At 39.1% G+C, this 24,003-nt stretch overlaps 2 protein-coding genes across 3 annotated transcripts in view; one reads left to right on the forward strand and one right to left on the reverse strand.

The window, feature by feature from the left end:
- LOC140493772 (carbohydrate sulfotransferase 1-like) overlaps positions 1-24,003 on the forward strand; it is an 87,197-nt gene that overhangs the window by 62,757 nt on the left and 437 nt on the right. The window lies entirely within an intron of this gene.
- Positions 6,218-24,003, reverse strand: part of LOC140493773 (transmembrane protein 263-like) — a 155,938-nt gene continuing 138,152 nt past the window's right edge. For both annotated transcript variants that reach the window (XM_072592636.1, XM_072592635.1), the window contains one exon: positions 6,218-7,599. In XM_072592636.1, the coding sequence (XP_072448737.1) occupies positions 7,313-7,599 (287 nt within the window). In that variant the 3' untranslated portion in view covers positions 6,218-7,312. The remainder of the gene's footprint in view (positions 7,600-24,003) is intronic.

Genomic DNA, 24,003 nt, shown 5'->3' on the forward strand with positions numbered 1-24,003 from the left:
TCTGATTGGTTCCAGGTAGTCAAACAATCAGATCATAAAGAAATCAATAGGTCATCAAGGGTATAAAAGATGAAAGCATTTGAAAATTGGAGAGTCAATTGTCATCTGAAGTGACAGCAAACTGCCATAGAAAAACATCTCTCTCTTTCAGAAATTGCCACACTCTCTATTCATAAAGGGCATCCTTAGATAATATTCCTGACACCAAAATTCTATGGAAACACATTCAGAAAAAACTCCCAGCGAAATCATCCCTGAAAGAAATATATTTGTGATAGGTGAGACAGTGGAACATTCTGGAAGAGACATTCTGTGTGGAGTTTGAGTCTAAGTGTTAATTTATTGTTTTCTTATTACTTGGGCTTTATTGGAACAGCATACTGGTAGAATTTTGTTCAGTTAGGGAGTAGTTAGTGCTTGGGGAGAATTTTTTGGTTAGTTCGTAATTCTGTTAACTTGCTCACTGTTAGAGTAAAATAAACAAATAGTTACTTGTTGCTCAGAGGTGAATATCAAGGATTTCTTTCATTTAACAGATTAAGATATGAGGTGAGCTTTTCCGGGTATTTCCAGTTTAATTATTAGACAGGACCTCTACTCCTACCATAACAGTTTGGGTTAATTATCAGAGGGGTTCAACCTCCCCTTCGTATCAATAGGCATTATTTTCAAACGAAACCTGAGAAAATATGCTACATAACACATTATCTACACATGTTTTCCATCAAAACTTTCTGTGAGTATATCAATTTCTAAGTTTTTAGTGTTTTTTTTAAATCTACCTTTGCCAAGGGTCATTTATGCAACTGCCTTTTAAGATAGTTAGTTATTGCTGTTTTAAAATTGATCAGTATGTAAAAGCAGCCCAGTTGCAATTTTCTGCCCAATTTTCATCTCTCCTTGGAGGGATCAGTGAGCTTTCATCTTGATATCTCATCAGCACCGACAGTGAGAAAAGCACTAAGTACAAAAGTGCCATTTCACCTTGACTCCAGGATTTCCAACAAAAACACTACTCCCCCTTCCAAATATTGAATTCTAGCAACAATGAGAAGAATAAGTACGGAAATGTTAATTATAAACAAAGTTCTTTCCACCAGCTTTCATACCCAAGATAGGCCTGATACACAAAATCACAGTGGAAAACTAACCTTTTATGTAGCTTATTAACGAGAAAAGTTACAAGTCTAATCTTCCAAGTTTCTGTAATGATTTGGAGGAAGTTAAATCATGGAACATTTGATCTTCATTTATATGTATGTCAATTTAATTTTTATCGAATTTGTAAGTCAGTATGCAGTGATTGCTGTAGCACTGAATTGCAAATTCGGATTGTGCAAAGTCTTTGAAATCTACTTGATTCCAATCTTTTAATCCAGAGAAGAGGCATAACAACTCACCACACCATGTTCCTCTTGCACCTCCACTCTATTTCCTTGGCCATGTTTAGTTCCACTCTTATCCACCTGCTCATCAACACCCAGATCACTCTACTACATCTGTGCTAACAGGCTATTTGTCTGACATTCAGTATTGGCAAATCCACAATTTTCTCCAACTAAAAACGGAAAATCCAAAAGGCACTAGCTTAAGCGGTCAATTCCTTTTTACCTCTATTTAGATGTATTCTAGTTTTTTTCAATTCAAGATCATTTCTTGCTAGCGTATTTATACTTTCCGATAGGTGCCCCAGAATGTTTTCCTTCTTGACTATCCTTTTGAAAAATTACATACCCATAATTACTTAGTTCCCAGCTATAACTCCTTTTAACTATAATGGTCATAACATCAAATGTATTGTGTAATTAATTCTTGTGTTTTGCTCCAAATACTCTGCATATTTAAGTACCATCGATAGTCACAGGTGAGATGCCAGAAGACTGAAGGTTGGCAAACGTGGTGCCACTATTTAAGAAAAGTGGTAAGGACAAGCCAGGGAACTACAAACCAGTGAGCCTAATGTCAGTGGTGAGAATCCTGAGGGACAGGATGTACATGTACTTGCAAAGCCAAGGACTGATTCAGGATAGTCAACATGGCTTTGTGCGTGGTAAATCATGTCTCACAAACTTGATTGAGTTTTTTGAAGAAGTAACAAAGAGAATTGATGAGGGCAGAGCAGTAGATTTGATGTATATGGACTTCAGTAAGTCACTTGACAAGGTTCCCCAGGGGAGACTGGTGAGCAAGGTTAGATCTCATGGAATACAGGGAGAACTAGCCATTTGGATACAGAACTGGCTCAAAGGTAGAAGACAGAGGGCAGTGGTGGAGGGTTGTTTTTCAGACTGGAGGCCTGTGACCAGTGGAGTGCCACAAGGATCGGTACTGGGTCCACTACTTTTCTTCATTTATATAAATGATTTGGATGTGAGCATAATAGGTACAGTTAGTAAGCTTGCTGATGACGCCAAAATTGGAAGTGTAGTGGACAGCAAAGAAGGTAACCTCAGATTACAATGGGATCTTGATCAGATGGGCCAATGGGCTGATGGAGTTTAATTTAGATAAATGCGAGGTGCTGCATTTTGGGAAAGCAAATCTTAGCAGGATTTATACCCTTAATGGTAAGGTCCTAGGGAGTGTTGCTGAACAAAGAGACCTTGGAGTGCAGGTTCATAGCTACTTGAAAGTGGAGTCACAGGTAAATAGGATAGTGAACAGGACTTTGGTTTGGCCACAGTTGGAGTACTGTGTGCAGTTCTGGTCGCCTCACTTTAGGAAAGATGTGGTAGCTTTGGAGAGGGTGCAGAGGAGATTTACCAGGATGTTGCCTGGAATGGAGAATAGGTCGTATGAGAATAGGTTGAGAGTTCTCGGCCTTTTCTCGTTGGAACGGCGAAGGATGAGGGGTGACTTGATAGAGGTTTATAAGATGATCAGAGGAATAGATAGAGTAGACAGTCAGAAACTTTTTCCCCCGGGTACAACAGTGTGTTACAAGGGGACATAAATTTAAGGTGAAGGGTGGAAGGTATAGGGGAGATGTCAGGGGTGGGTTCTTTACCCAGAGAGTGGTGGGGGCATGGAATGCGCTGCCCGTGGGAGTGGTAGAGTCAGAATCATTGGCGACCTTTAAGCAGCATTTGGATGGGTACATGGATGGGTGCTTAATCTAGGTTAGACGTTCGGCACAACATCATGGGCCGAAGGGCCTGTTCTGTCCTGTATTGTTCTATGTTCTATGCATTTGGTATGCTTTCCTTTATTGGTCAGAGTATTGAGTACAGGAGTTGGGAGGTCATGTTGTGGCTGTGCAGGACATTGATATAGCCACTGTTGGAATATTGCATGCAATTCTGGTCTCCCTTCCTATAGGAACAATGTTGTGAAACTTGAAAGGGTTCAGAAGATTTACGAGGATGTTGCCAGGGTTGGAGGATTTGATCTCTCGGGAGAGAGTGAATAGGCTCGGCTTGTTTTTCCTGGAGTGTTGGAGGCGGAGGGGTGACCTTATAGAGGTTTATAAAATTATGAGGGGCATGGATAGAATAAATCAACAAAGTCTTTTCCCTGGGGTCAGGGAGTCCAGAACTTGACAGCATAGGTGTAGTGTGAGGGGGGAAAAGATATAAAAAAGACCTAAGAGGCAACTTTTTCATGCAGAGGGTGGTACGTGTATGGAATGAGCTGCCAGAGGAAGTGGTGGAGGCTGGTACAATTGCAACATTTAAAAGGCATCTGGATGGGTACATGAATAGGAGGGCTGTGGAGGAACATGGGCCAGGTGCTGGCTGGTGGAACTAGATTGGGTTGGGATATCTGGTCTGCATGGACAAATTGGACTGAAGGATCTGTTTCCATGCTGTACATCTCTGTGACTCTTCAGCTATTGTTACTCCACACTCCAATACTCTCCTTAAACCCCTTCACATTTAAAATTTTCCTTTCCTTCATGATTCTTAAAATCCAAGCCAGTTTCCAACCCAACAAATATTGCCACTCTGTCAGTGATCCATTTTTACCAATACCATCTTTGAAGTGCACTGAAAGGTTAGTGTCAAGACACTATTTATATGCAATGCAATCATTGTGTTGGTTAGCTGTTAAAATAGTTGAATTAAACTGCATTGTCAACATTAAAAGATTCAAAAGACTTGCATCGTATTGCATCCATCACAACTGCAGAACATCCAAAAGTACTTCAGTCACGGCAATCATTACCTTCCTATTTGGTTGTCATAGAGATAAGCGCAGAGAGAAGCTAATTTAAGACCACTTCCTGAGGGAGGATTCTGTATACAGGTAGCTACTTGCAAATATCAACACTGTCCTGGGCAAGAAACTGAGTTTGCACAAAAAATCTATTAGGAAATTAGTCATCTTACTAAAATTACTGAGGAGCAAGTCAGAAGTGAAACATTTGGAAAACACAATGTTTTCAAACACTTCAAACATCAAATATTGACATCTAATATCAATGCATTGCAAAATAAATGCAACAAACCAATCTGTAGTTTTTAATCATTTCCCCCCTTCATTCACCTTCAAGACAAAAAAAAATCCATATTAATCACATTTTATTTTTTATTTCCATTACTGGAATTCTGAAACACAATAACTGGCTTAACCAGAAATATGTCAATACAATACAGGTGGACAAAGTGAGGACTGCAGATGCTGGAGATCAGAGCTGAAAAATGTGTGGCTAGAATCCTGAAGAAGGGCTTATGCCCGAACTGTTGATTCTCCTGCTCCTTGGATGCTGCCTGACCTGCTGCGCTTTTCCAGCAACACATTTTTCAGCTCAATACAGGTGGACAAAATATGTGCTCAAATATTAAAAATCTACTTCTGTAAGTTAAGATCTATTTAAATTTAGTACTAGATCATAAGGTTTTATAATTAGATTGGATTACTTAGTGTGGAAACAGGCCCTTCGGCCCAACAAGTCCACACTGACTCTCCGAAGAGCAACCCACCCAGACCCATTCCCCTACATTACGGGCTATTTAGCAATGCCAATTCACCTAACCTCTTTGAACTGTGGGAGGAAACCGGAGCACCCGGAGGAAACCCATGCAGACACAGGGAGAATGTGCAAACTCCACACAGACAGTTGTGTTACCAGTCCTTGAATCAATTCCTTCTGTATTTACTTTGATTAACTGTTCTCTGCTTCTGGTAAACACTGACCAAGTTATACATGCTGTTTAGTTCCAGCTTCTGAGAAACTGGTGGGTCCACCTTCTTGCCGTAGAAATGATTTGTTAGTACGATGAAATAGTGACTTTCAGCTACTTCATAGTGGTATACTATTACGAATTACACTACACAATAGCAATAGAGTTGAGTATTGGCCAGACGAGGTCAGGGTAACTGGCATCCTTTCCTGCATGTTGAGCATTATTTTTAAAGATTTATTTTAAAAGTTAGATAGCTGGTGTATTATTTTGATGCTAGGACACCAATAGACAGACTTATTGGATTTAAAGTCACACCTTGCGATGCTGATTCAATTTCTAGGTTTTGTCGAGGACCATAATCATTCTATTGTTGATTTAAAGTGTGAATCTAATTTTGCAGGAGGAAAACCAGCATCACGTGCAAAACTGCACACATTATGGGCTTTAAAGTGATTTGAAGCTTCAATTTCTCAATCTCCTTCACACAGTTTGTACATATTCCCTCACTAACTACTATCTACATATGTTTTCACTTAGTGACCAGGAAGGGTCTGCCTCTGCCAGTGGTAATGCTGCTGAGGGCAGCATAATCTCTGGAAATATTGGTTAAACTCACTTCTTGGAGCTAGATTTTTTCACAATATAATTAAAGATGAAGGAAGTCAATTGGCTGATTTTAATTCATCCGCCCAGAGAGATTCTAAATTCCCATCAGTTCAGCAGCTAATTGTTAATAAAGAGATTTCAGTGTTTTCATCTCCATTGTTCTTTCTGGAAGGTTATTCTATATGTGTATCAGTTTGAGTGAATGATTTCATGCTTTTGGTTCAAATTTTGCTTTATGAACCAATGTTGCCTGTTACTTTCTTGCATTTTCATTTTAAATAATATTTTAGATTTAACACTTGCATTCCCTTTACTAACCTATACAAATTCTGCCTTTGTTGATGATTGCATTCGAAATGTGACTTATACCCAATGTTGAAAGGAAAGACTGCAAATTAATTCACAAAATGTTTTTTTCCAACACAAGTATACTGATACTTAAGAATTCCTATAATGCACAAATTATATGAAGTTCAACACAGAAAGAAGTTGGTGATTTTCAAACTTTATTTCCATTAAAATACAGACTTACAGTCTAATTCATTGCTTTCAGGTGTCATATTTGCAAAAATAGTTCTATTATAGACAAAAACTAAATGTTTTGCATTTTGGTCAAGAGCAATCAATTTTCTGCTTCAGTCTTAATACATAAACATTACAGAAATATCAGATATACAGAAAGTGATGGAAAGGTAAATGTCAAGCACAACAGAAAGGAAAACAGCACTAATTGCAAATGGAGTCATAGTCCAATTTTTATTCTTATAACCTGCTGAGCCAGTCATTTATAGCAAGTAACAAGAGTCAAACAATAATGAGGAATAAGGCTATGCCAACGTGTAACCTATGCTAAAAGTATTATAGTGTTGTATGTTACTCTCAGTACCGAGCTAGTTAGGCAGATAAAAGGATAGTACAAACAAGCAAAAAGCTAACTTGCTGCATGTAGGAAATACTTTTAAAACTGGATACTAACTTTACCCAATAGAATATTCAAAATTTTCTGCCACTGACACATTTGAAGCAACATTCACCCTATAATATCTTGCTTAAAACAAATAAAAAGCAGTCGGAAAATTAGCCCCATTATCATCAACAGGATCAAAACAAGCATACAAAATACTGCAGGAACCAATACATACATTGGTGGCAGAGTGGAGAAATCTTCTTTTTGATCACGACAAAATGTTTCATTCCCTGCTCAAAAGAAAAATTCTGTACATTTCAGTTGAAAGAATCATCACTGGGGATATGGTCTTTATGCATCTGGTGTGATGACTGTCAATTTTGATGTGGCCAATGTTTATGTCAAAAAGTCAGAATCACAAAGCTATACAGTATTAATGCTGACTGTAGTATGGAAACAATGGCTCAGTGTCATTTACAGCACACACAATGAAAAGATGTGGCATGAGAACTGCACTGGTGAAGTGAGGCAGGGAGCAAACTTTTCTGTAAACACAACTTACTTGGTTGCCCTTCTGAAAAAAAAATACCAAGCACGTACAAGTATCCAGGCATGCCCAGGTATACTGAAGTCATGATGTTTTTCTTTAAGGAAAACATACCGAAAAACTTAGTCAATCAGATTTGTCCTTTTTTTTGGGTGTAAAAGGAACCTTGCTGGCAACAGCCGAGCCCACAGCGCTGACTCCACCGGTCACTGCGGACACACTTCCCTTCACCAAGCCAGCACCCGCTACTGGCATAGTGGTTACTGCTGTTTTGGTCAGTTCCAGACTTTTGCTTCCAACCCAAGCCACTCCTCCAAGTGTTGCACCTACCGCTCCCTTCGTGATACTGTAAAGTCCACCAGTCACTTTCCAGATCATTCCTGGCTCTTGTATGCCAAGATCCTTTTTGGGTTCTATGGAAAATGATTTAAAAATATGATTACTATAAATAAGAGCAGACAGCATTGAAAGAACATTCATAATATATTCATTCCTAGACCTTAACCTATGAATAAAGAAAATGAAAAGTAAAGTGCAATGAAATACACTTAAGCTTATCACACAACAGCACTAGTCATAACTGTCACCTGACTTGCCCTTCCAAAAATTTCTTCCAAGTTTTAAATCAGTTACTTTAATTAATCCAGGACAATACAAGGATGACACTGAGTGCACAGATTCAAATCAATATTTATATCCAAGACAGGCAAGAATACCCAACTTATCAAACTGGATGTTTTGCATGCAGTTGCAATTCACACCCCTGATTTAAGCACAGATTATGAAAAAAGTCTCAGACACACAATTAAAATTATACAATAATATTACCGTTGATGACTGTTCTCATCTCAAAGAAACAACCTACCATGTAGTTGATAAATAATTACTGATGCAAATTATTAAGATCACCCATTTACAATCTTATAAAAACCTGAAAAAGGCAATTGTCTTCTATAATTCAAAGACAATGGTGTAGTGCTAATGTCACTAGACAAGTAGTCTAGAATCCTGAGCTGTAATATTTCACTTTGTAAATAAATAAGACTGAGTGAAAATTAGCTATCATGTGCTTCTTCACCAACTGGCTTTCAGGAATATAACATGGTAGAAGCAGAATAACAGTGTTTCAAAAAGCAATTGAATAACTATTGAGTTAGAAACAACTGACAGGACAATGGGAACAAGGTGACAAGTTGGACCAGCTAACAGGTCAAACAGTCTCCTTTACTGACAATCACCTTATGGCTTTCTGCGACATGCTCTTGACGGTTTTAAAATCCTTCATACATTTAAGTGTGCAGCATTTATTTTTGTCAATTATTTATCATCTATTTCAATAAATTGGATGAGAATGATTGCTAAAATTTATAGATGAAACAAAGATAGGCAGGAAAGAAAGTTAAGAGGTGGACATACAGAGTCCAAATAAAGGCAAGTTAAGTGAGTGGGCAAAAAACTGGCAGATACAATACAATGTGGGATCTTGTGAAAATGTTAATTTCGGCAGGAAGAATAGCAAAGCAGACGGAACTTGAGGTACAGATGGATATGGTTGCACCAGTACATGAATCATCCACATTCATCCGTAGGTACAAGTGATTAGTAAAATAAACAGAAGGTTTTTAATTTATTGAAAGAGGAATGGAATAAATATAAAAGTAGAGAAGTGATCTTACAGTCGTTCAAGGCCTTAGTAAGACCATATTCAGTCTGGAGTGATCTTATTGAAATATGTACAACCCTGAAGGACTTGACATGGTGGGTGCAGGAAGCACACTTACACTTTAGGACAAGGTTAGAACTGTGACTCAAGTTTTGACAGTGCAAACTCTCTTTTTCCCCACACTGTAGTTGATTGTCCAGGAGCACAGATGAAATTTGGAAAAGGCAGCATCACTCATGTCCCATAATTTCGTAGTTTAATATGTGTTTCTGTCAATTTAGTGGTCCCAATATATCAAGCTTAGTATAAAATAGCTGCCATTTCTCTTGCACCAGAAGCACTGACTTCAAACAAATGTGTACAAATATTGATATTTTCATGAACTTATAGCAATAATAAAACTAAATCAAACTGTTCAAAGTCCCTCAGATTATTTAGTCAGTTACAAATTCAGTACTTTCATTCAGCCACTGTAATAGTCAACTGGCAATGACAAACACAGCTTGCTTAAATCGGAGTGATTTTTGCAATCAAAGCACTGTTCATATAATGGGCTTGTACGTGGATAGCACCTATTATGGTTTCCACATTTCTTAAAGATCTTCAGTGATTAGTTTTTTTTTATTGCTGCGCATGTACCAATTGGCTGCAATGTGATAATGGCCAGATAATCTGCTTTAGTGATGTTGGCCAAGAAATGAATATTGTCCAGACCTTGCAAGATACGGAGAATCCTCTATTGATATAATGCCACAATGCCATAGACTTGGAGATATTTTATAACTGAAGAGCACAAGGTGGTTTTATGGGGAAAGACTAAGCATCTGCTCATTGCAACCAGTATCAGTAAATATAACTCTGTTGCTGTAAGGAGCAAATCTGTTCCAGTTGTACTCTAAACAGAAAGCAATAAACATCAGAAATCTTTCTTCAAGTCTCAAGTTGGTAATCTTCATTCCACATACTCCCTTCGACCACAGCATAAGTGTGCCTGCATCAGATAAAATGCTACAGTGAAAGGTGACTTAGCACTACCTTCCAAGGGTAATTAGGAATGAGCATTAAATGCTGGCCTTCCTCAACCCCAAGAAATAACAAAGAAGGGTACGCATAAATAATACCATGGAAATCCTAATGACAAAGGATAATAAATAAGACCTTACAAATCGGTCAAAACTGAGAGGGTGTCAGTAAACAGAGTTCAAATGATCAATTCTGAAGAATTATGTTGAATTACAATGTGAAGATTTCATAACATTTGAAAGCCACATCAAGACATTTGTAAGACATCAATTCTTACCAAATCTAACCATAAGATTATCAATAACCATCACACTCAATATGTTTTGCAGGTATTATCATTTCACGGCCATTTACTATTTTCTGCATTGCACATCTATCAGAATTCTGTCAAACGGCATATATTATCACAGTATCATATCAATTTTACCACAAGTCGATCTTACAGTTGGACTTGCACTTCTGAAAAGATGCTGTTAATTATGTTATTATGACAAATGCTGATCGTATAATTCAGATTATGGCATCAGTTAGCCTCTACGTTCAGCGCTCAGTATTAAAAGGTGCTTTGATTGCACTGCTCTTTCTAGTGTATTGCTTTAACAATACTATGTTCAGAGTTAATTTTTCAAGTGCATGAAGAAAAATCTGAATTTAGAAATTCAATAGCATGCTTTCATAAAATAGACCCATTAAGGCAATATCTGAAAATTGTTACTGTAAGGTATATTTGAGAACTTAATAAACCGACAGAGCAATATCTTCAAATCAGAATATTAAATGTCAGTAGCAGCTAATTACAACAGTGGGCCTTCAATTTTTCCATATTGAGCTCATCGAACTGGATGTGAAATACACTTGTGACCACCTCTTTAATCAACGTCCTATCCCCAAATGAGTCACATTTGCAATAAAATAAACTACAAATATCTAAGTATATGGGTTAATATCAGAGTTAATGGTGTGTGCATGGCACTGAAGTGTCCAAAGATTCATGAGCAAGGGCGAAAGAAGAATAGAAATCAAGGTAATTTTTGAGGGCTGGGAAGGGTTTTAAAAGCAAGTTTCTTTAAGAAAAAGGAATTTTGAAGGTAAGAGTGCTAATAGAAAAGGCAACCCAATTCTGCGGGCATTATTGAATAGTGCCATCATTTCATTAAGTGAACCAGTCAGCTGCATTTTTTTGAAGGTAATAAAATGATTAACAAGTAAAAATACATTTTTTGGGGAACAGACAACATAAGCACACAGAGTGCAAGACTCTCGACTCCTCCACCACCTCCTCCTCCCCAACCGAAAAGATTCCTTCATGACCATCACCTTTAACTGGTCTTTTCACACTGATGAAAGTAACCAAGAACACGAGAAACTTACTTTCTTTCGAACATCCCAAATAAACTACAGTCTTGATAGTTTACTGGACACTGTTGAAGCAACTAGAAGACAGTGAGGTCTGCAGAAGCTGGAGATCAGAGTTGAGTGTGTGTTGCTGGAAAAGCACGTCAGGCAGCATCCGAGGAGCAGGAGAATCAATGTTTCAGGCAAAAGCCCTTCAGCCTGATGAAGGGTTCCAGCCTGAAACGTCAATTCTCCTGCTCCTCGGATGCTGCCTGATCTGCTGTGCTTTTCCAGCAACACACTCTCAATTATTGAAGCAACTCTGATCAAGAGGGTAATATTTTGCAAGTTGTGAACATTTGGTTCTATTTCCCCTCTGTTGGGGAAATGTAATAATTTACAGGTCAGTCTGCAATAACACACATTTTGTTAACACGAATTCGCTATAACACGATTGACGAATTGGGGACCGTTTCTAAAACGCAAACTTTTAAAGTGTGTACATCAACACTTTAAGTATTGTTTCTAAAGTGCCATTCTTTTATAGCCTGGGGTTGCACAACAAGGCCACCATCATATGATTGAACTACAGATGGTTCTATAGGGATTCACATTTTGCTCTCTTCATTGGAATAAACAACAAATGTGACAATGAGGATGAGATAGAATTTTTCCTTACATTTCATTTGTAAAAAGGATTGAACAACATTACGACAAAAGTTTGAAGCCCCTCATGATCTTGAAGGAGGCTTGAAAGATTGTTCCATAAGCAGTACGTATTAGTTCAGGACACTGAATCAGCATGGTACAAAATTGGAAAAAAAAGATTGCTGAAGGCATATTTGGGACAATGGGAAATCTAAACTGACCATCGAGGACTGTTGTAATTATGGTAAATGGTTAAAAATCTGGCTGAAAATAAATAAAATAGATGACCATAGATAGTGGAAGGTATGCAGTTTGTGTATTTTAATAGCATTTATTTTGGAACTTTGGATTTTGAACAGGTGGCATAAGGTTTCTGAGAGTCTCAAGAGATTTAATGATTAACTTGTAATTAAGCACCAATGCATAAATTCAATTTTTGAGACATATTCATAGAAAGCAAAGTCAATACGCTGACAGAGACCATAGCTGAGGAAATGGTTGAAAGGAAGTTGCAGATTGCATGTTCTTTTTCTCGGTCGGCAGGGGTGATCCATCAGATTTCACTGAGAACCAGGCCATGGCTGCCAAAACTCCAGATTTAATCAGAAATTCAGGTGCTACCTGCTACAGGATGGATGTTGTGGAACTTAAAAAGGGTTCAGACACGATTTATAAGAATGTTACCAGGGTTGAGGGTTTGAGTTATAGAACGAGAGTAAATAAGCACAGCCTATTTTCCCTGGAGCATTAGAGGCTGAAGGGTGACCTCACAAAGGTTTATAAAATCATGAAGGATATGGATAAGGTAAATGGACAAAGTCTTTTCCCTGGGGTGGGAGAGTCCAAAATTGGAGGACATAGGTTTAAGGTCAGAGGTGAAAGATTTAGAAAAAAACCTCAGGGGCAACCTTTTTACACGGAGGAAGTATGTGTGTACGCAAGCAATGAGCTACCAGAGGAAGTGGTGGAGGCTGGCAAAATTACAACATTTAAAAGGCATCTGGATGGGCACTTGAATAGGAAAGGTTTAGAGGGCTATAGGCCAAATGCTGGCAAATGGGACTAGATTTATTTGGGATATCTGGTCGGCATGGACAAGTTGGACCGGTGGGTCTGCTTCCATACTGTATCTCTCTATGTCTCCACCATTGTATTAGTTGGAGACTCCCCTCAGCAATGTGTCTATTTCCAGCTCATATATGTGGGCAAGTGTCATATCCAGATGGTCTGCAAGAACAGAGAAATTGGTCATGGTAAAGTTCAGGTTGCTGTCAAATACTAGGTTTCCACTGTGGCAGATCTAAAGCTGTTTCAGGAGTCTGAAAAATCTTGAATGCTCACATGATCGATTTTATAATCGAAGTTGGAACAAGACGACTAAGATTTGTATTCATTTTGTGCTAAAAAGATGAATGGAAGAAAGCTGAAAATAAAACAAGCACCACAAAATAAATGAAAGTTGGAGATAAACAAATTACTTCGATTGTTGAAACAGAGCAACAGCTGTTATGTTAACTCCAAACGTGGGTGCAAACAATCCACCAGTCACATTGCCATTTGTGAAACTAGTGTGAAACTGATGAGCTAGACCAATAACACTGTTCCAATGTTAGGTCATTATTGAGAGAGTGGAATAAGATGAAGCCTCCTATTATTTCTTAGTAGTGGGCAGGGTGGAGGGGGGGGGGATCTCCCCAGCAGGAAGGAATTGGCTACAAAAATACGGTTCAACTGGTTCTGAAGGGTCACTGAACCTAGAATGTTGAGCTTGCTTTCACTCCAGAGACTGACAGACCTGCTGAGTTCCTCCAGCAATTTTTATTTCAGATTTATAGTATCCACAGTTCTTTATTTTGTCGCTCACCTGGCCTGATTATGTCCACTTTAGATCAGTACAAGAGTGTCTGTCACGAACAAAAATGACAAAATAGCACAAAGTCATCTTTAAGCAAGGAGTCTAAAACCATTAAATCAGGTATCGCAATGCTGAAGACAAGGTAAAGGACAATGCACAGGTGACATTTTGCAATGCAAAGCCATTCTTTTACACGCAGTTAGAAGTAAACAACTGGACAGAATGGAAAGAACAGGGCAATTAGGGGAGTCCAAAACTAGAGGCACAGGTTTAAGGCGAGAGGGAAAAGATTTAAAAGGGACTTGAGGGGCAACTTGTTCACACAGAAGGTGCTACATACATGGAAAAAGCTTCCAGAGGAAGTGGTAGATGCAGTACAGTTACAACATTGAAAAAGACATTTGGACAGCTGCACGGTTAGGAAAGATTTAGGGATATGGGCTAAATGCAGGCAAATGGGACTAGTTCAGTTTAGGATATCTGGTCAACATGGATAGGTTTGGCCAAAGGACCTATTTCCTTGCTGTGTCACTCTAATTAATATTGAAGTGCAGTCAATGGACTTTATGGATCAGTGAATAGATTTATCAAATCTGTTTTTCTTTATTCAAAACCATCTACAAATTAAAAATCATTTCCTTTTCACAAAGCTCTGTTGTCTCTGCTTGATCAGATTATGATTGTTTTTTTTTAAGAATCATTACATGAACTTTAGTAATGGAGCATCCAAGGAGCAGGAGAATTGACATTTCAGGCATAAGCCCTTCATCAGGACTTTTGCCCCAAACATCGATTCTTCTGCTCCTCGAATGCTGCCTGACCAGCTGTGCTTTTCCAGCAACACACTCTTCGACTCTGGCCTCCAGCATCTGCACTGTTCACTTTCTCCTGAGTAATGGATTGCAACCATGTGTTTCGGTTGTGATTAAAGTACTGTAAAAAAGTAAGCAGCTCACTCTGTTGAACTGGTGTTGTTGATTTGGTTGTCCATGAAACTGTGCACAAGTGCCATTTTACATTTTCACATATGAGCTCTTGTTTAAAGTGGAGAGGGTGTGCAGCATAGAAGATCTGAGCATTTTGCTGCATGTCCCCTACGTTCAGGTGAGATGCAAGTAAAATTCAACAATGGCTGCTTGCTCAATATAGTTACATGGTGCTGAAATCAATGCATTTGTGTGTACACAACAGGTCACACAATTAAAATAAGCCCTTCAATTAATTATTATTCAATGGCACTAAGAGGATTAAATCAAAGTTTGTTGATACCAAATTTGGGTAATGGAAAACCATACAAGGAATTTTACAAAGATATAAATTAACAGTGGATAGACAGGTGACAATTATGGTTTACCAATACAAAGAAATGCAAAGCATCACATTTTGGCAGAAAAGAAATAAAACAGAGTACCCTCCAAATATCAAGATTTGGACCTTTTGAAGTGGTAGTACTGGCTGCATAATCAAGGATGTGGGTTTTTTGGATTGTAGATTCTTTCAGGCAATAAATGAGGAGGAAAGAATAAACTGAAATAAAAATCCTCAATTTGTTGTGCGTGATTTAAACCATCTTTGGGAATGTACAATCACTGGACTATTGCTTGGTAGTACTGGATTGGTTAGGTTACTTTTGGAATGCTGCATTCAATTCTGGTCTCCTTCCTAGCAGAAGGATGTTGTGAAACTTGAAAGGGTTCAGAGAAGATTTACAAGGGTGTTGCCAGGGTTGGAGGATTTGACTATAGCGAGATGTTGAATAGGCTGGGGCTGTTTTTCCAGGAGCGTCAGAGCCCGAGGGGTGACCTTGTAGAGGTTTATAAAACCATGAGGGGCATGAATAAGGTGAATAAGACAAGGTCTTTTCCCTGAAGTGGAGGACTCCAGAGGGCATAAGATTAAGGTAAGAGGGGAAAGATATATAAGAGACCAAAAGGCAACTTTTTCATGCAGAGAGTGGTACGTGTATGAATAAGCTGCCAGAGGAAGTGGAAGAGGCTGGTACAATTGCAACATTTAAAAGGCATCTGAATGGGTAAAGAAATTGAGCGTTTGGTTAAGAAAACAAAGGAAGCATATGTCAGGTATAGACAGGATAGATTGAGTCAATCCTTATAAGAGTATAAAGGCAGTAAGAGTATACTTAAGAGGGAAATCAGGAGGGCAAAAAGGGGACATGAGATAGCTTTGGCAAATAGAGTTAAGGAGAATCCAAAGGGTTTTTACAAATACATTAAGGACAAAAGGATAACCCGGGAGGGAATTGGGCCCCTCAAAGATCAGCAAGGCGACCTTTGTGTGGAGCTGCAGGAGATGGGGGCAATATTAAACAAGTATTTTTCATCAGCGTTTACTGTGGAAAAGGACATGGAAGATATAGAATGTTGGGAAATAGACGGTGACCTCTTTAAAAATGTCCATATTACAGAAGAGGAAGTGCTGGATGTCTTGAAACACATAAAAGTGGATAAATCCCCAGGACCTGATCAGGTGTACCCTAGAACTATGGGAAGCTAGAGAAGTGATTGTTGTGCCCCTTGCCGAGATATTTGTATCACTGATAGTCACAAGTGAGGTGGAGGTTGGCTAATGTGGTACCACTCTTTAGGAAAGGTGTTAAGGATAAGCCAGGGAACTATTGGCCAGTGGCAAGTTGTTGGAGAGAATCCTGAGGGACAGAATGTACATGTATTTGGAAAGGCAAGGACTGATTCGGGATAGTCAACATGGCTTTGTGTGTGGGAAATCACATTTCACAAACTTGATTGAGTTTTTTTGAAGCAACAAAGAGAATTGAAGAAGAGAGTGGTAGTGAGATCTATATGGACTTCAGTAAGGCATTCGACAAGGTTCCTGGGGAAGACTGGTTAGCAAAGTTACATTTCATGGAATACAGGGAGAACTAGCAGATGGCGTTTAATTCAGATAAATGCGAGGTGTTGCACTTTGGGAAAGCAAATCTTAGCAGGACTTATAAATTTAAATGGTAAGGTCCGAAGAAGTGCTGGTAAACAAAGAGACCTTGGATTGCAGGTTCATAGGAGCTTTAAAGTGGAGTTGCAGGTAGATAGGATAGTGAAGGCAGCGTTTGGTATGTTTTCCTTTATTGGTCAGAGTATTGAGAAAAGGAGTTGGGAGGCCATGTTGCGGCTGGTTAGGACGTTGGTTTGGCCACTTTTGGAATATTGTGTGCAATTTTCGTCTCCTTCCTATTGGAAAGGATGTTGCGAAACTTGAAAGGTTCAGAAAAGATTTACAAGGATGTTGCTAGGGTTGGAGGATTTGAGGTACAGGGAGAGGTTCAATAGGCTGGGGCTGTTTTCCCTGGAGCGTCGGAGGCTGAGGGGTGACCTTGTAGAGGTTTATAAAATCATGAGGGGCATGGATAGGATAAATGGACAAAGTCTTTTCCCTGGGGTGGGGGAGTCCAGAACTAGAGGGCATAGATTTAGGGTGAGAGGGTAAAGATATAAAAGAGACCTGAGGGGCAACTTTTTCATGCAGAGGGTGGTGCGTGTATGGAATGAGCTGCCAGCTGAAGTGGAGAAGGCTGATACAATTGCAACATTTAAAAAGCACCTGGGTGGGTACATGAATAGGAAGGGTTTGGTGGGATATGGGTGGGGTGCTGGCAAATGGGACTGGATTGGGTTGGGATATCTGGTCGGCATGGACAAGTTGGACTGAAGAGTCTTTTTCCGTGCTGTACATTTCTCTGACTCTATAACTTAATCTGAACTAACAACATCTTTTTACCATCAGTACACAATCAGTTAGGACTACAGTCACTCAAATTTAGTGGGGGGGCTCATGGAAATCTATAAACTTCGAACAGGACTAGACATGGTAAAGAGGAAGGATATTCCTGCTGACTGGGAAGTGCAAACAAAGGGTCACAGTGCAAAGATCTGAGATGACAAGCGATTTCTTCATCCAAAGGATGGTGAGGCTGTGAACACTGCCATCCAAACATTGGCAGCCAAAACACTGAACATTTCAAGGAAGAGTAAGACATAATTTTTAAGGCTAAAGGAATCAAAGGATATGGGGAGAAAGCATGAACAGGGCATGGAGTTGGATGATCAGCCATCATCATATTGCCAGGTTAAAGTCCAACAAGTTTATTTGGAAGCACGAGCTTTCAAAATTAACCTGTTGGACTATAATATGGTATTGTGTGAATTTTGTCCATGCCAGTCCAACACTGGCTCCTCCAAATCATGATCATATTGAATAGTGGAGAAGGCTCAAAAAGGGGCAAATGGCTTATGAATGTTCTTATTTTCTGTTTCCAATAGCTCCAAGTGTACTCTAAGGATGTATTTTTGATCTTGTCCTACTTCACATTAACATTTGGCATCTCAGTGGGATCGACCAGAAGTAGAAGAGGAGTTTTCCCATAAACATCCAGGGAAATCGTTACTTGGGGACTCTGTTGCCCAAAACTCCATTCAATATATGTTGACTTGATTCCTCTCCCTGGTTACAGTCTCAGGTTAAGCCAGTTTGTTTGCAACTTCGGTATCTCACTTGTCCTCTTAATGAGCATCCAAACTCACTCGTGCCTTAAACATAATTCATTTCTAGGCCCCTAACATTGCCCCCTCTTCGCCTTTTTCTCAGTTCAGCTGCTGCTGAAGCCTGCACTCATGCCTCTTTCCCTCTAGGCTTAGCTATTGTCATACATTATGTTCATTTTGTTTTAACATGAACCAATTTTGTATTACCAAATTTCAAGTGCATCTGTCCTTTCGCCTTCAACACTCAAGGCCCCAAATACAACTACTTCACGAAAAACTGACTTACATGCACTTTTTTTCAATTTGCAACACAGTATTTGCTGCTAACAATGTGATCTCTTCAGTGTAGGGGAGACGAAGTATGACTGGACAATGGCTTTGCGAACACTGTTCAGTCTGCAAGCCTGACCCTGATTTGAATGATGGCAAGCACTACCCATCATTTTAGTTTTACAGCCCCCTCCTACATTGCTGTCCTTATTCTTCTGCACTGTCCTAATGAAACTCAACAAAAGCTCATGGAATCCCATCCTGTACTCAAAACATTGGAGAGCTTTCTGGAAGCAATACTGAGTTCAAAAATTGGGTGCTCATAACCACTGGACACATTTTTCCAGGCAAAAGTTATTTGTAATATTTTTGAGTCTGTCCCGGCCCCATTATCATCCATTTTATGTTCTCTCCTGCCTTTTATTTTAAAACATTGACATCTCTAACTTTCTGCAATTACGATATGTCAACCTATTTCGCTTTTCACAGATTTTGCCAGACTTGCTGAAGATTTCCAACACTTTCACGCTTTCAGATTTCCAACATCTACGAGTTCATTATTTGCATCACGGATAAAAATAAGTGTGAAGCAACTTTCTCAAAATAACGCCAACCTCAAAATTAAGTCTATTTGCTTGTGATTTGAAATGATCGTTTGGACCACTGATTTAATGGTTTGAACTTACTTTCAGTACTATATTACCTCAAGGTTTTACACTTGCTTTTAATTTAGTAGAATTTGCATTTTTAGCTGATGGCACATAATAAACCTAATTTCTCTGCAGAGGAAGCGCCAGTATGGACGAGACCAAAGCACTCCAAATATATCAAGTTAACCTCAACCCCAACTTTTTATTTTTAAAGTCAAATGTACGGCGTTCTGTTTTGGATGCAATTTGATTGGTCAAATTACCAGGCTTGAAACAAAATCCACTTTATTCTTACCCTCTAGTTAAGATAGCAACAAAAGTGACTTGCATTGACTCTTCTATTGGAAACCTTCACAGACTGATAGATTATTTAAATACTAAATGGCAACTGTCCCAATATAGTAACATCTCATTAACACAACCTTTTCAAAGGCAAATTCAGTAAAATAGATGATCTCACATGCAATTCTTCAGTCCAGGAGGAAAGAACGTCAGAAAAAAATTCTGAGAGAACACGAACTCAAGTATATTTTACTGCAGCAGGGAGAGATGTATAGCAACTTTTAAACCCCAACAGCTACTGAAAGTTAAACCGAAATCCTGGTTCTGTGGGAGCTTGCCCCCCACCTTTTCTTGCTATTTCTAAACCACCTCCTGCTGCTTCTATTGTTCTAACTTTTTAAAAAACCCAAGGCCTAACAAGCTGTTTACTGGCTTGGAAGAGACCACTCGGGACCTCTGTACTGAGCTCTCGATTAAAAAAAGGACAAAATGCACCTCTTAAAGCCATGGTATTACTACAGTGGGTCAACCAGCTCCAATACTGCACAATTCATTTAGTTTCCTTTTGCTATTTAATTACCTTTTCCAAGCTTGCAAGAAAACACAGATACAAAGTGAAAATGGATGAAAAACACAAATACTGCTCCTGTTTTCCTGCTTGAAATTGTTAAAATGTGAAGGACATTGAGTAATCGTAAGTAGAAATGACTTGTTGCTGGCTATGCTTCATAGTAGATCTCTATTTTGCAACTGTGCTTCCCATAGTAAAATGCAAAGAAATCACTAACACAGAAATTCAGACGGCAATTAAAGTTAACTATTTTTTCGAGTGTTTGTACAAAATTTACCCAATCTTTGTTTGGTGAAAGCACAGCCATGGAGAAATCTTTCAACTTTAATCAATGTGCTAGCACTTCAATTGCTCTTTGCAGGTCAATTTGATGGAAAATGTTAACTTCAAAGCTATTTTATCCCCCCTGAATTCAGTGACCCTAGTCAAGATGCACAATAGGATTACAAAATTTATCCTCACCATGGAAATTGAGATTGATTCCATTCTTTTAAAGAAATCAATCTTTCTCAGTCACCTGCTGAAGGGCTAACTACCTCAACAGTGTCCAAGGTTTTTATATACCAGTATCACTTCTGTTCTTGAGAAAGTTTATTACATCATTTCTGTCAGCCAGAACAAAGTGTACTTTTCACACCATTGCTGGCAGCCCCAGCAAAATGCAGGTCAATCAGGGCCAACTGAAAAATCTTCCTGTGATTGTATTCAGAGTTAGATTTGGAGAAGATCTTCTTTCCAAAAAGATACAAATAGGAAGAAGGGACATGATTGATGGATAACAGTTACAACATGTATTTCTCATGCTAGCCTTGTTAACACAATAATTTGGAAGTTAATTCATTAGGAGGCTGAGAATGAGGAGTTTGTTGCTTAATTTAAGTTACAATTAAGTAGCTCATGATAGCCAACAGCAGTGTGTGGATAATATTTACACACAGCTGGCAAGTAGCGGATAAACTTCATAGCATATAAATACTGGCCAATTACCACCTGAAGGGGATAAGAAAATCCAGCCATCTCCCACTTCTTCAATGACATTGTGGCTGCTGAGAAATGGCTGAAATCTTTGTGACAGTTTCTTTGAAAGCTATATTACGTTAAAGAATATTATCTTTCTCTTACATGGACTAACTTCATAATCTAATTGATGTTTGCCCATCACAGGAAGATAGACTAAAAGCACATCTCTCCCTTTAATGGATAACAAGATTAGAATCTTTTATGATGTTTACAGTTCACTATCCTGCAAAAACTTATCTTGTGGACTTATTTCCAACAATTGCTTGCTGGGTAGGGGACCTGCCAGACATGACATCTGATCTTAGTGGCAGTACTTAAGGGTACAAATCCTCCATAACATCTTCCTAGCCAAACATGAAGATTGAGGGTATTTGACTTTAAATACAGGCACAAGATATTTGCATGTAAAATGCAAACGCATCTATGCAACAATTAGAACATCGAACAATACAGTGCAGAACAGGCCCTTTGGCCCTCGATGTTGCACCGACCTGTGAACTATCCTCAGCTCGTCCCCCAACACTATCTCAAAATCATCCATATGTTTATCTAAGGATTGTTTAAATCTCCCTAATGTGGCTGAGTTGACTACATTAGCAGGTAGTGCATTCCACTCTCTGCGTAAAGAACCTGCCTCTGACATCTGTCTTAAATCTATCACCCCTCAATTTGTAGTTATGCCCCCTTGTACATGCTGAAGTAATCATCCTAGGAAAAAGACTTTCACTGTATACCCTATCTAATCCTCTGATCACCTTGTATGTCTCTATCAAATCCCTTCTTCACCTTCTTGCCAATGAGAACAGGTTCAAATATCTTGGCCTTTCCTCATAAAACCTTCCCTCCAAACCAGACAACATCCTGGTAAATCTCCTCTGCACCTTTTCCACTGCTTCCACATCCTTCCCGAGATATGGGGACCAGAACTGTACACAATATTCCAAGTGTGGCCGCACTAGCATTTTGTATAGTTGCGGCATGATATTGCGGCTCCAGAACTCAATCCCTCTACAAACGAAATCTAACACACTGTATGCCTTCTTAACAGCACTATTCACCTGGGTGGCAACTTTCAGGGATCTATGTACATGGACTCCAAGGTTCCGCTGCACATCGACACTACTGTGAATTTTTCCATTGACCCAGTACTCGGCCTTCCTGTTATTTTTCCCAAAGTGCATCAGCTCACATTTAGCTGCATTGAACTCCATTTGCCACCTCTCAGCCCAATTCTGCAGTTTATCCAAGTCCCCCTGCAACCTGTAGCACTATTCCACACTGTCCACTACTCCACCGACTTTAGTGCTGTCTGCAAATTTAATAATCCATCCACCTATGCCTGCGTCTGAGCTATTTATAAAAATGACAAACAGCAGTGGTCCCAAAACAGAGCCTTGTGGCACACCACTAGTAACCGGACTCCAGGCTGAATATTTTCCATCAACCACTTCTTTCAGAAAGCCAGTTTCTAATGCAAACTGCAAACGCACCCTCAATTCCATACCTCTGCATTTTCTCCAAGAGCCTACCATATGGAACCTTATCAAAGACTTTACTGAAGTCCATGTACATCATGTCAACTGCCCTACCCTCATCTACATGTTTGGTCACCTTCTCAAAAAACTCAATGAGGTTTGTGAGATATGGCCTGCCCTTGACGAAACCATGTCGACTATCTGAAATCAAATTGTTGTTTGCTAGATGATTATAAATTTTATCGCTTATAATCCTTTCCAAAACCTTTCCTACAACAGAAGTAAGGCTCTGTTGTATAATCTTTCAGAAAAGATTTACAAGGATGTTACCAGGGTTGGAGGATTTGAGCTATAGGGAGAGGCTGAAGAGGCTGGGGCTGTTTTCCCTGGAGCGTCGGAGGCTGAGGAGTGACCTTATAAAGGTTTATAAAATTATGAGGGCCATAGGGTAAATAGGCAAAGTCTTTTCCCTGGGGTCAGGGAGTCCAGAACTAGACGGCATAGGTTTAGGGTGAGAGGGGCAAGATATAAAAGAGACCTAGGGGCAACTTTTTCACACAGAGGGTGGTACGTGTATGGAATGAGCTGCCAGAGGAAGTGGTGGAGGCTGGTACAATTGCAACATTTAAGAGGCATTTGGATGGTTATATGAATAGGAAGGGTTTGGAGGTATATGGCCCGGGAGCTGGCAGGTGGGACTAGATTGGATTGGGATACCTGGTCAGCATGGATGGGTTGGACCAAAGGATTTGTTTCCATGCTGTACATCTCTACGACTCTATGACTCTATGCAAGAAGAAGAAACAGCATTGAAAGGGACAATAAATGCCTTTATACTATAATTCAAAATCATCTCCATAATAATTGGAGATTTCAAAAAGAAGCTCTACAATAGTTAAAAATAGACAATTGTTTTGCGTTATCCTAATTTCACTGCTGTCATATGATTGCAAGACACCATAAATGATAAAATATTGGGATATTTTATCTGCTACCAAATTATTCTGGCCCCTGTCCAAACCTATGTGCACCTTTTCAGATTTCCAATATTGAAAATATTCTATTAAAAATATCAATTCGCTTTTACCTAAATATTGTTACTTCCCCGACACAAACTGTCACACATTGATGAAGAGGATAAACAATTTGTGCAGTCTACTGATTGGTGGAAAATTTGTGCAATTTTTTTGACAGTCCATTTTGTTGAAGATGTGGAAGCAGAAGGAAGGAGCGGCTCAGCCCATATTCAAGTTGGTGAATGGTCTCAGCATATTTCTAATGTTGCCATATTTCAGATATTAGAGAAATGGGGCAATGTGTTCATGTTATCCCATCTTAGCGGTTAAACCGACCTAGAAATTGAACTTCAAAAATTTAGAGAGTGTTGAAGTTTTGGCCTTTTGAGGATTAACCCCCACTTTGTCAAATATAATGCATATAGACAGTTCTCATGGGAAGTGTGTATCAGCAGTGCGATTTTGCTGTAATATCACTGAAGAGTTGTAGAA

Source organism: Chiloscyllium punctatum, chromosome 22 (genome assembly GCF_047496795.1).
Source record: "Chiloscyllium punctatum isolate Juve2018m chromosome 22, sChiPun1.3, whole genome shotgun sequence".
In the NCBI taxonomy this organism is placed as follows: Eukaryota; Metazoa; Chordata; class Chondrichthyes; order Orectolobiformes; family Hemiscylliidae; genus Chiloscyllium; species Chiloscyllium punctatum.